General features: G+C 45.5%; 2 protein-coding genes across 3 annotated transcripts in view; one reads left to right on the top strand and one right to left on the bottom strand.

Annotated features, from left to right (window-relative positions):
* mrps18b (mitochondrial ribosomal protein S18B) overlaps nucleotides 1-10646 on the top strand; it is a 35347-nt gene extending 24701 nt beyond the window's left edge. Inside the window, exons 2-7 of the mRNA XM_073032228.1 lie at nucleotides 2523-2652; nucleotides 5865-5962; nucleotides 6796-6864; nucleotides 7803-7869; nucleotides 9365-9424; nucleotides 10329-10646. Coding sequence (XP_072888329.1) covers nucleotides 2523-2652; nucleotides 5865-5962; nucleotides 6796-6864; nucleotides 7803-7869; nucleotides 9365-9424; nucleotides 10329-10531 — 627 coding nt within the window. The 3' untranslated portion in view covers nucleotides 10532-10646. The remainder of the gene's footprint in view (nucleotides 1-2522; nucleotides 2653-5864; nucleotides 5963-6795; nucleotides 6865-7802; nucleotides 7870-9364; nucleotides 9425-10328) is intronic.
* A 1054-nt stretch (nucleotides 10647-11700) lies between these two features.
* The window catches only part of abcf1 (ATP-binding cassette, sub-family F (GCN20), member 1), a 58471-nt gene continuing 56795 nt past the window's right edge, over nucleotides 11701-13376 (bottom strand). For both annotated transcript variants that reach the window (XM_073032202.1, XM_073032212.1), the window contains one exon: nucleotides 11701-13139. In XM_073032202.1, the coding sequence (XP_072888303.1) occupies nucleotides 12973-13139 (167 nt within the window). In that variant the 3' untranslated portion in view covers nucleotides 11701-12972. The remainder of the gene's footprint in view (nucleotides 13140-13376) is intronic.

The following is a 13376-nucleotide window of genomic DNA, read 5'->3' as shown; positions in this document are numbered from 1 at the left end:
AATAAATACAGATCAAAACAAAGCACCTCACACCCCCAACCCCTCCATCGTGAATCACAGGTCCTCGTTCTCAGGGCCCACCAACCACGGTCCTGTTGTGCCTCTGTAGAGATATTTGTTGCTCTGTGGCTTTCGAGGACTAGGGCCGGTGCTCCCTGTTTGTGGGGAGGGGAAGAAGTTTGTTCTGCTGTTGTTGTCTATGTCTTGTTGACGAACATTGTGGGCATGCTGTGTTGGGGACACTGACGGGCTGCCCCCAGCACATCCTTAGACTGTGCTGGTTGTTAATGCATTCCACTGTACATGTGAGCAATAAACCCATGGGCTCACATTCTAGTGAGCCTAGAACAGGGGTTCCCAACCCACAGTCGTGGACTCTTTGCTTTGTGGCTTTGGTCCATGGCATAAAGAAGGTTGGGAACCCTGGCTCCAGAGCATCTGTGTTTTGGTTGGCTGGTGGAAGAATGGTGGAGCAGTGATTGAATGCAGGTTGGAGACGCGAGATTGCAGTGATGGAATCTGGAGCAGGAAACAAGCCCCTGGTTTGCTCCGTGGGTTGAGCAGTGTCCGCTGGGCTGGGGGAAGGAATTGCCAAGGTTTTGAGTCAAGGCTCTGCATCAGAACAGGTGCAGGGTGAAGGAGGGTGGTGGACCTCGAGGAGACATATAAACCAATTGCTGTTGAGGGAGATGTGATCAATAGTTATTGATCTGAGGTAATTTGATTGGTGCTGAGTGTGGAAGATCAGCTCACTTTGCCCATGCTGACTATTAAGTACCTGATAAACCCACACTTAGTCCACAGCCAAATTACCTGTGGCAATTCAAGTGCTCATTCACATCTTAAATATTATGCTTCCATATTTAAACTTCTATAGATGTGTAGCGGAGAGCTGTATCACAGCCTGGTATGGAAACACCAATGCCCTTGAATAGAAGGTAGTGGATATAGCCCAGTCCTTCCCTCCATTGAGCACGTCTACATGAAATGCAGTCGCAGGAATGCAGCATCCATCACCAGGACATGCTCTCTTCTTGCTGCTGCCATCAGGAGGAAGATACAGGAGCCTCAGGACCCACACACCAGGTTCAGGGACAGTTATTACCCCTCAACCTTCAGGCTCTTGAACCAGAGCGGATATCTTCACTCAACTTTACTTGCCCCATCATTGAAATGTTCCCACAATCTATGGACTCACTTTCAAGGACTCTTCATCTCATGTTCTCTACTATTTATTTTCTTTTTGTATTTGCACAGTTTCTTGTCTTTTGCCTAGTGGTTGAATGCCCAAGTTGGTGTGGTTTTTCACTGATTCTCCCATGGTTATTATTCTATAGATTTATTGAGTATGCACAGAAGAAATTAAATCTTAGGATTGTATGTGGTGATTTATACGTACTTTGGTAATAAATTTACTTTGAACTTTGAGGTCTTTGCCTCTTCCACCTTCTGAGGTGGTATGTTCCAGATCCCAGCACCCTTTCCAAGCTCTCTGACTCTATATTCCGCATCCTCTAATTGCATTTCACTTTATGCAACCTGAACGTGTTTATGAGTTTGAATTTATTTAAATCTTACATCGTCCCACAACATGAGGGAGTAAAAATCTTTGTGTTGTGACTCCGTCGCAATGTACAGATATGTGAATTTATAAGTGTAATGGCTTGTAGAAAGAAGCTGTCCCGTAGCCTGTGGGTCCTGGCTTTAATGCTATGATACCGATTGCCAGACAGAAGCAGCTGAAACAGTTTATGGTTTGGTGACCGGTGTCCCCGATGATCTTCCAGGCCTTCTTTCTCTAAATGTCCTCAGTGGAGGGAAGTTCACATCCATAGATGCGCTGGGCTGTCTGTACCACTCTCTGCAGGGCCCAGCGATTGAGGTTGGTGTGGTTCCCGTACCAGGCGGTGATACAGCCAGTCAGGATGCTCTCAATGATTCCCCTGTAGAAGGTCTTGAGGATTTGGGGGTTCATGCCAAATTTCTTCAGTCACCTGAGATGGAAGAGATGCTGTTGTGTTTTTTTGCCACAAAGCTGGTGTGTACAGTCCAGGTGAGATCTTCAGTGATGTGTATTCCGAGGAACTTGAAACTACTCAGCCTCTCAGCTGCAGTCCCATTGATGTTGATCGAGGCAAACCTGTCTCCATTCCTTCCTACGATCAGCTCTTTTGTTGTTTTTGTCATTGAGGGAGAGGTTGTTATCTTGGCACCACTGTGTCACGGTATTAACCTCTCCTCTGTAGGCTGTCTCCTTACCACTAAAAATAAGGCCGATCAAAGTCTTGTCATCTGTGAGTTTGATCAGCAGATTGGAGCTGTGTGTGCCAGCACAGTCATGGGTGTAAAGGCAGTAGAGGATGTATGTGTGGCAATGATATGTCTGGATGGTCTGCAAACAAAAGCTTTGGCTGTGTCTTGGAACATGTGACAGTGATAAATCAAATCCGTCTGTTGAAAGTACATAAGACTTGGTTGACCTTGCCTGGATTACATTCTCTGCTTTGCTTTGGTTCCCCCAGAATAACACGGTTCCACAATGGAGGACACAGCAACCGATTCATCGACCCTTCAGCACCGCGGCAGACCAGGCTACCTTCGATATGATATCACACTACAAGGAAAGGCCATGGGAGTACCTGGAGAGTGAAGGTAACTGGTATCTTTAAGTCCTTCACACTGCACCATGCACTCCCTCTGCTGCTTGGTATGATCACTGTCTCAGAGGGAAACCTCTCTCAAATACATCGAAAATAATAAAGTGCAGCTCCTTTTTTTTTAGTGGCACCAACATGGACAAAAGTTCTGGGCCAGTCATTCACAGGCAAAGCCCTCCTCACCATTAAGCACTGCCACAAGAAAGCAGACCCTCACCATGCACGCTTCTCGTGAGTACCATTGGGCAAAGGAGCCTTACATCCCACACCATCGGCTTCAGGAATAGTTATTACCCTACAGCCATCAGGCTTCTGAAGCAGCATGGATAACTTCACTCAATGCAACTCCGAACTGATGCCACAACCTACACACTCACTCTCAAGCATTCTACAATTCATGTTCTCAGTACAGGTCGACCTTCACTAATCCGACTACCTGTAATCCGGTTCCTCCGATAATCCGGCACTGAGTTCAAATTTTCGGCGCAACTGTGATTTCAAATTTCCTGGGCCCACCCGTACCAATCTGCTGTGCATTGTTTTGGTTGTGCTAGATCTGTTTACGTGTTGGTGCAGTCTTGTAAGCACAGACAGGCCATTCCTGCTTGTTTTCCTGCATTTATTAATATCATTTGCGTGACGCGTGGCTGCCCAGCACCCGCCAGCAGCGGGGGAGCTGGCACACGCTGGGTCAGTCCGCCTTCTCACCTGCCCGCCAGCAGTCGCGCACTGCTCTCCGGTATCACCCGGCCGGCGCTCCATTCTCTTCTGCCTACGACCTCAGATCAGACGTGGCTACACACCGAATTTAAGCATATTACTAAGCGGAGGAAAAGAAACTAACGAGGATTCCCTCAGTAACTGCGTGTGAAGAGGGAAGAGCCCAGCGCCGAATCCCCGGCCGCCTGGCGGTCGCGTGAAATGTGGCGTATAGAAGACCTCCTTTCTCCGACTTCTGCTCACCCAGATGTGCTGCCACCAACATCAACAGCTTTTGAAGAAACTGTTGTGCCAGTTTCAGCACCAGTTCCTGATGCTTCAGTCATTTTTCAAAATGAAGACGTTGATGATCCTGACAACCCCACACTTGCAGACATGTAACTTTGCCTGAAGGTATATTAAACGTCTCACTTTAGAAGCAGAAGTACTCAACTGTTCTGTATCAGTTAATTCCTGCACATTTACCTGTACCCTTTATTCTATCTGCCTGTACAGTATATTACTTTATTAAAATTTCACTTGCTTTAGTATTTCTGTTTCATTATTATCTAACTTGTACTGATTTACATGATATTTTAAAGGTATGATGAGGCGGTTAGCTATTGGTTAATGTAATCCTTCTGTAATTTGGCATTTCCATTAATCTGGCACTCCTCAGGTCCCAATGGTGCCGGATTATAGAAGGTCGACCTATATTATTATTTTGTTTTATTAGCACAGTTTATCTTCTTTTGCACGTTGGTTGTTTGTCTCGTATGTTAATGTATAGTTTTTCACAAATTCTATTGTATTTCTTTCATTTTCCTTTAAATGGCTGCAAGAAAATGCATCTCAAGGTGGTACATGGAAACATACAAGTCCTTTGTTAATAAATTTACTTTGACTTTGAGAGTAACTGCTGTTTCCGCATACCTTGGGTCTAGAACTGGGAATAGAAGAAATTGGACATTTTGGATCAGGGTGAGGAGAGATTTCTTTCCATATAGGGTTCTAAGTGTTTGGAGTTGCTACCGCTAGCTCCGTAGACTCTTGTTCATCAGTCTATCCTAGGCTAAGGTTTTGCATTTCTGGATGCAGAGGGGGTCGGGCGAGTTTTTTTTGTCAGGCAGGGGACAGAAACAGTGGGCCCACTTTCAGGTACCCCTTGGGGCATTGCTTGATTCTTCCATGGACTGCATTAAACTAAAGATAAACACGAGATTCTGAAGATGCTGGAAATCTCGAGGAACACGTACAAAATGCTGGAGGAACTTAGCAGGTTAGACAGCATCTATGGATAGTATAAACAGTCGACGATTTGGGCTGAGATCCTTCATCAGGACTGGGAAGGAAGGGGGCAGAAGCCAGAAGAGGGAAGGGGTGAAGTACAAGTTGGCAGGTGAGACAACATTTGAGGGAAGGTAGCCCTTTCACTACTTCTGTTCTCCTCCCTCACCCTTATGATGTGCCATTACCTCACTCTCATTCCCCACCTCCTTCCCTTTATGCCACCGTATTCTGTTAGATTCCTCTTCCACCTATCAACTTCCTCCCCCACCCACCTACCTTCCTCCTACCTGGTCTCACCAGTGACCTGCCAGCTAGTACTCTTCCCCCCTGCCCCCCCCCCCCACCTTTTATTCTGGCTTCTTTTCCGTTCCTTTATGGTCCTGACTCTTCAGCACAGTAACTGGCCTCTTTGACCAATTAACCTACTAACCCATACGTCTTTGGAATGTGCAAGGAAACCGGAGCATCCAGAGAAAATCCAAGCAGTCATGGTCAGAACCTAGAATCTCCTTTAAAAACAGCAGCAGAATTGAACCCAGGTCATTTGTGCTGTAATAACTCTAACCACTACTCTACAGTGCTGCCCAAAATTTATGAAGGGTCTCTGTCCAAAATGTTGACTGTTTATTTCCGTTCATAGATATTGGCTAACTTGCTGAGTTCTCCCGTTATTTTGTGTGTGCTAAACCAAGGATTCTGATAGGTGAACACCTAGAACTTGTTCCCATCTGCCAAACTTTCATTGGTTCAGGAGTGAGCTGAGTTGCAGGGAAAGACGGGGGTGGGGGGGGGGGGGAAGGCTAACTGGATTGGACCAATCTGTAATGACTCTGTGAATGTCTACCTCAGCGTTTTGACTAAAGACAAACAGCCTTGAACTTGATCATCCTTGCATTAGGCTGGTGGATCACTTAGTTGATTAGAACATTAGGAAGGTACATTGCACACAATGCTCTCCCTCTGGATTTTGGAAGGGGGTGATTGGTGGCCCAAGGTGGGTCACACACTGTCCTCTTTCCGCTCAGGGACCACGTGGGGCAGTGGGTCACACAGTTCTTTTCCCGTCATGGAGCACTGGGTTACATCATCCTATCTCCCTCCATTGTTAGATTTTGGAGGGCACGTTTGTGTCACTCGGACTTGTATCTCAAATTACTTGATGGCACATACACCTCACCACATTGTAAAACTACCTAACCATATTTTACTCTGCCGCAGAGTACTTGGAGCGATATGGCAACCGGCCAGTGTGGGCTGACTATCGGAGGAACCACAAAGGTCTAATTCCACCACAGAAGACCAGGAAGACCTGTATAGTAAGATTTGCACTCTCTCTTGTTTCAAGCTTGTCTAAATCCTGCTGAATCTTTGCATTTGCCTGGTTGATCGCGTTCTGATCTTGGGTGGACTGGGTGTAGAGGAGATTGAATAGAAACCTTATATTTTCCCATAGAAGGTGCAAATCTGTTTCTGACCTCCAAACAGTTTGGGTCAGGAACAGAACCCTGTTGTAACCTGGAAACTGCCTTTATTTTATCAAAGATATATTCAAGTGCTCAGATCCCTGAGTGTCTGTCATTGTCTCATTGGAAACCCAGAAGATTTGGAGCTGGAACAATTGAGGACAACAATCTAAGCTGTTGACCCATCCTTGCAGAATGATGCAGTTTCTCTAGACTCTCCCTGTGACTAAAGGGCCCTGTATTATTATCCTCTTCAACCTCTCACCAAAGCCTGTATTTTCTCAAGGGTAGTGCCCAGATATCAACCCAGTATTGCAGCTGAGATGTAACTTGCTAACTGATCTTAAAACACCTGTGATTCTGGATGCTGGAACTCAATGAGTAACACAGAGAATACTGGAGGAACTCAGCAGGTCAGGCTGCATCTCTGGAGGGAGATAAACAGGGTTTCAGCCGATGAAGCATTTCGGCACAAAATGTCGACTGTTTATCCCCCTCCATAGATGTGCCTAGTTTGCTGAGTCCTTCCAGTGTTTTGTGTGTGTTACTCCTAACCAATCTGCTATGTCAATAAAATTATGTAAAATCAACTTGGGATTGCAGGAGTTTTGCACTTGTGACCTAGGCTGTACATGATCATTGCTCATTTATATCACTTTAACAAACTGTTTTTCCTTCTCCTGCAGAGGGGTGACAAGATCAGTGGCAATCCCTGCCCCATATGTCGAGACCCAAAGATTCAGGTTGATTACAGGGTAAGCATCTCTACTTGCATGCAGGATTTACTTGGTAATGGGCTCCCACAAAGCTGCATTACTGACCTTTCTCAATTGTACAAAGAAGCCAGTGTTGGGCTCTAAAATTTGCTTACAACTGTCTGACCCACTGTTTGGAGGTGTACAGTTAACCACACATCCGTGGACTCAGGACCGACTAAGCATTTGTTCTGCATGAAGAATATTGGTCTAAGACCTGGGATTTTGTAGCAGTCTTGCAGTTTTTGTGATCGAGTGTCCTCTTTGGGGCACTCTGGAGTGTCTGTCGTGGCTCATTGGAACCCCCATTACCTTCTGAGCCAGAACTCCTGAGCACAGGAATCCAAGCTCTTGACCCACCCGGTGCACTGTGGACAAATTGCTGCACTCTCTGAGGTGCTGTGCTGAGCAGGAGATGCTAACGCAAGGCTCTGGCAGCTTGCTTGGGTGAGACATAAACAGTATTTAGAAGGAGAGCACAGATATCATCCCTCATGTTCTTATCAATATTGGCCACTCAAAGACTTGCAAATACTTGTGTTCGGTTGGTAGGTTAATTGATTGCTGTAAATTGACCCTCGTGTGTAAGTGAGGGGTAAAATTCTTTGAGTTGATAGGAATGTGCACCTCCGTCATGGACAGTCCCAAACCCAGCTGCAAAAGGAGGGAAGCTGTTGTTGGCGGTCTGTGCCACAGTGGGGGTGATGGGGATACGAAGAAAATGGGAACATACAGAGAATAAAATGGGATAGGGTCTGATGAGTGTAAAACTAAATGGATAGTTTATGGTTGGCACAGTTTCAATGGGTTGAAGGACCTGGTTCTGACACCATGTCTCTCCATGACTGGTCTGCACTGTGATTATTCTAACTGGGTCTGTTGTTACAATTGTCCTGGTCATCTGGCATGCCTCTGAGACTGGTTTGTGTGTCCTGCAGAACGTGAGGCTCCTGGAGCAGTTCATTTGTCCCCACTCCGGTGAAACCTACCATTCCACCAGAACCGGTAAGGACCCAATTAATTACTTTGACTGGTATTTGGCAAAAGAAATTTCCACAGGAGTTATTTTGATTGGGCCAGCCCCAGCTGAAAGTGGGGTCTATGATCTTTACAACAGCACCTCTTTCTTTCCGCCTCTGGAGAAGTGGGGTGGTGGGCTAGATTTTGACCTGTCCCCATTGGGGACAGAATATGTACTAGGTGAGGTAGTGGGTCACATGCAGTCCCTTTCTCCGACTGGGACTGGGTGGGGCAGTGGGTCTCACACTGTCCTCTCCCCCTCTGGGACTGGGTGGGGCAGTGGGTCTCACACTGTCCTCTCCCTCTGGGACTGGGTGGGGCAGTGGGTCTCACACTGTCCTCTCTCCCTCTGGGACCAGGTGGGACAACAGTCACAGACTGATCTCTCCCCCCGACCGGGTGGGCCTGAGATTTATTTCTGTTCAGGTGAGGGATCTGATGGTGTTTGCTTTTGATACAGTGTGGGGTGTGAAGGTGCAGAGGTTCTATAGCGGATATGGACAGACTAAAGTGACTGGATGGAGTATAAATTGTGAAAATCTGGGCAGGTTGTCCACTTTGGCAGAAAAATATAGAAATTATGAGAGCAAAAGGGGGACTTGGGGTATCCTTGGACACAGTAGCTGGTAAGTTTACATATAGCAAGGGCAAGAGGTTAGGATGGTGCAGTAGTTAGTGCAATGCTATTACAGCACAGTCAGAGTTGGAAGTTCAATCCTGGCATCCTCTAAGTTTGTTTGTCCTCCCTGTGGAATATGTAGGTTTTCCCCAGATGTTCCAAAGATGTGCTGAGTAGGCTAATTGGTCATTGTAAGTTGTCCCATGATTAGGTTAGCGTTAATCTAGGTTGTGGAGATGCTGGGGTGGTGTGGCTTGAAGGGCCTAGTCTGTGCTATGTCACTAAGTAAATAAATGGCATGTTGGCCTTTTATTGCACGAGGAGTTGAGTGCAAGAGTAGAGTTGTCTGTATTCAATCCTTGCTGTGACTGCTACGTGAATACTGCATGTTTCAGTTCTCTACTCAAGGAGGATATGCCTGTGGTAAATGGAAGGCAGTGAAGATTCACCAGATAGATTCCTGGGAAGGAGAGTGTGAGGAGAAGCTGACCTGATAGAACCTGCATTGAGTTCCAGATGAGAAATGGCCTCCTTGAAATGTACAAAATTCAAGGGGAACCTCACAGGGATGACATTTCCTGACGAATATCTAGAAACAGGATCCCTAGAAAGGCAGAAGGAAGGAGGAATTTTTTCAGCCAGAGAGGATTGGATTTTAGTAATTCTGCAACATGGAGGCGCAGTCACACTGAGATTCGAGGCTATAAGGAATTGAGGGATAAGGGGATAGAGCAGTGTTGCCGAGGTAAAAGAATGGTAGGATCTGCCCCCAGTTCTCTTCCCTGGGGTTTAGTTTTACTGATGGTGGTTGTTGGTTCTGTTACTGAGTCTGACTCCCCTGTGCATATCATTCAATCCTAGGAGTGTGCATGAAACAGTACAAGAAATTGAGCAAAGCAATCCAGGATGCAAAGGATCACGGTAAGACTGGGGAACATGCCATTGAATTAAAGAGTTGCAGGGGAACAGAGCAATGGTTGTGGAGAAATTAATTTAAACTTGACTGCACATTTTGGATGGTCCTGCAAGTACGAGTTTGATTTAACCTTGCACTTGTAAGTTGCCTTTGAATATTGGAGTAGGGTTTAAGACGAGAGTGGAGTTAACAGGTGTTTGAATCAGGGATTTGTTTCAAGACTAATTGGTACAAGTATCAGTACAGTTTTCTTATCCACTGAGTGCACCAGTTTATTACTACTGACACTATTCCATGATCGTGTGTTACTTCCCTCTTAATCAAACCACACTGATCCTGATAAATGATCTGGGTCAGAAACATCGACTGTTTATTCCCCTCCACAGGAGCTGTTCAATCTGAGTTCCTCTATCATTTTGAGTGTTGCTCAAAATTTCCAACATCTACTGAATCGCTTGTCTCTGATCCCTTATCTAGCCAATTTGTGCATCTGCAGTAGTGACTGTCAAGGAAGGAGAAAGAAGCTTTAATGAAATGAGTCTGTGGCTAAACATAGATAACCCAAACTCTGGATTAATACAGCTTTGCATTGAACTGTTCCAACTATTGAACCAGTTATTGCAGGTGTAAGAGGAATCACACCTACATTGTGGAAGTCTCATTTTATTGCCAATGATTTGAGAGTTATAGAGTTCCAAATTACTTAGTAGCCATATGGTCATACAGCATGGATATACTACCTTCAGGCCAAACAGTCCTCTCCAACAGTGCCCACCCACTTAATCCCAATTTCCCTCATTCTCCCAACCTCTGCCCCTCCATGTACCTATCCAAGTGCTTCTTAAATATTATTGTACCTGCCCTTTGCATTAAAAGGTTGCCTAATTCCACTCTTGCTCCCTGTTCCAGGGCTGCTCAGGTTCCAAGTGCCCCATGTTGAGATACGACTGGAAGACTACTGCGGCTCCCACGGTGCAGTGGGTAAAACACCACCCCCACCTCAGCAGCAGGAACCGTGGTACAGCTGGTACCAGTGGCAGGCACCACCCGAGAAGGACGTTGCTCGGATTCGGCAGATGTACAAACCTTTCCTGAAAGACGATATCATTTGAAACTCCACATAAAACATGACTTTCAAGTGATTATGCTACTACTTGTGAGCACAACCACAAGCTTGGAGTGTGGTAGTTACGATATGTTAATATTTTTCAATAAAATGTGAATGAATCTGTTTGTTGCAGTTTATGGGTGCCAATGAATGGATACAAATCGTCCTCATTTCCATTGTTTGGAAACTCATCTTAATTGAGGAATCAAATTTGCTGAATTGGAGAGAAGTTTTACAGGTGTCAGATAAGGGAATTTTATTCATAAATGAGGTAATCATTGGTTGATTTGAAATGGACGTGATATTTTGGCAGAATTTATAGGAAAACTTATTACATTAAATTGGTACAGACTTAAAGCAAGAGCAGCCAATTCCAGCAACGTGGGTGTGGACACATTTATTTTTGGTTTGGAGGTAGACTCATTTACAGAGCAGAAGCATTCAGTTTTGACACTAGATTTACTGTGGTGTGGTAGTTAGGTGGTTAATCAATACATGCTGTGTGTACTCAGACTCTCTCCCCCACCCCCCCACACACACTGGTTTTGACCTATTTCTGCACAGCTCGAATGTCAATTAGTGGAAAGTAGGTCAAAATAAAACCAGCGAGGAGGGAGTGAATACACAGGATATATTCAAGAGTAGTAAGTTTTGATTAACCACCCAACTTCCACACTTTCTTCAATTATGAACTACATTACATACAGTGTACCACAGATCTACAGCCAAAACTGAAGCTTCTTGCCCAGTAAACAAACCTAATGTAGCACTGACCTAAAAATAAACGCAGTCACACCCACACCTGCTGAGAAACAGAAGTGGAAAGTTAACTCGAAGGATCCTCCAAAGAACCAAATACACTGATGTGGTTGTTTTAGAGCCTGTGAACTTTAAGCTGGCAAATACTAAGCTACAAAATAGGCCATTCAGTGAGATTATGGCCCGCCCAGCTGCTCCTTCTGCATACCAGTCTTACTTTGGTTGGCACCGAGAGAGAAGTCCCTGGAGATGCATCGGGAGAGGGATCTTGTAGAAATTCCAAATCAATTGGTAGTTTGCCTTCTTCCTTAGTCTCAGTTTTACCCAGCCTCAATGAAGTGCTATGCTAAGTGTTTTATTCAAGTGTAAGATGTGCAACGACAGTCCAGAACCTTGGCTCAGCAAAGACCCGAGTTCATTGTGTACTTTTTATTTTTATGCTATTTATGTGGCATCCATTTGCCATCTGATTAAAACGCAGTCAAGGGAGGAGAATTTAAATCGAATGCTTGTTTCCACTTTGCATTCACACCAATCCTGTGCCAAACTGAACCATTCCTGGTCATGGAAAAATAAACAAAAGGTCACTGTGCAAAATGCAGATCTGATTGAGGGAGAACTCGCGTCAGGTTTTGTGCTCCCTCGTGCTGGGGTCCACAAGTCACATTCCACATCTAGTGCACTCAGTACAGAGACTGGAACATCCCTGCCCCATTTCATCCTCCCACTGGTAGCAGGAACCCCAGGGCAGGCACTTTGTCTATAACATGTACAGTATTTCTGGCCAGTTTGACCATAGTGTCACTTCTTCACATGAGCAAACCAGTACCAATCTGTCCTCCTTTGACCCCACTGAAGGATAATTTGCAAGTGTGCCAAATCTGCGCAAGCTTTTATGGTTTTGGTTAATTTCACCAGGTAGCAGTCTCCAGTTGGATTTCCTAAATTTCATTGTAACAGATTCTAAGTGCTACTGGAGTTCATCCCAATTTTGGTTGACTTAATATTACATTGGGAAAAGTTTGGTATCCAGAAGACTTCAGTGGTGCCACAGCCTCAGAGCTTTCAGTATCCTTTCAGCACATGTGAAATCAGAACCTGCGAGGAGATGCAACTTGCCACAAGAGCCTGTGACAGTGCGGCTCTGTCTGGCATTTCCTTTAAGTTGGCATTGCAATCGCACCATCAGCAACAGCTCTCCAGCAAAGCTGGGTGTCCACACACTGGACTGAAAAAGATCCAGGAACTGAAAACGAAGCACCAGTCAAGGGGCCTAATTATTTAAAGAAAACAAACTCAAATGGATCTCTACACTAAAACAACTGAAACTGCCCACAATGCACACCAAGTACATCAGTGTCTGTGAAAAAAAGATTTAGAGTCCCGGATCCCTCTCTCCTCTGTTTGGCTGCTAACTGAGCTGCTCTTGCCCAGCACGATTGAATTTACATTTCCAAGCCATCTTTCCCCTCTGACCCCCAGAGGCACTCATCACTCCAAAAAAATATAGATCATAAAATTCTCCCTTGTTTGGCACGTGAAGTGCAGGTGAGCACGTGGCTGCAGTTTGTCACGGTTAAATCGCTGCACTGCAATGTGAGGTCCCTGCATTTTCTGCTGCAGTTCATTTCAGTTGCTGTCACTGTCGATTTGCATGGCGTTGGCCATCCATACAGCACCGCAGGCTCAGTCCTTGTGCTTGCGGTTAATGGTCTCTCCCAGCGCTTCCAGCACCTCACGCTTGTAGTCGTCAAAGTCACCGTCAATCTGGTTGATGGTCTGCTCCTCCACCACCCACAGCTGGCAACTGGTCTCGGTGATCAGCCGGGCGTCGTGGCTCACAATTATGACGGCTGCAAAGAGGGGGAGGAAAGATGATACCACGGGTGACTGTTTGCTCGTAGTGCTGTGGTAACAACGATATCACAGGCTCAATGCGGGTCATGAATGCCGGATTTACATACACCCCATACCTAACAAGCTGCTACAAATGTTAAAGACAAATTAGTCTGTAGCATGGAAACAGGCCCTTCAGCCCAACTCATCCATAAACCTCTCCTATCCCCATCCACTTAAGTGTTTTAAATGTT

This window comes from Hemitrygon akajei, chromosome 2 (assembly GCF_048418815.1).
Source record: "Hemitrygon akajei chromosome 2, sHemAka1.3, whole genome shotgun sequence".
NCBI classification, from domain to species: Eukaryota; Metazoa; Chordata; class Chondrichthyes; order Myliobatiformes; family Dasyatidae; genus Hemitrygon; species Hemitrygon akajei.
The sequence above is the reverse complement of the archived record's forward strand: the minus strand, read 5'-3'. Positions and strand labels throughout refer to the sequence as shown.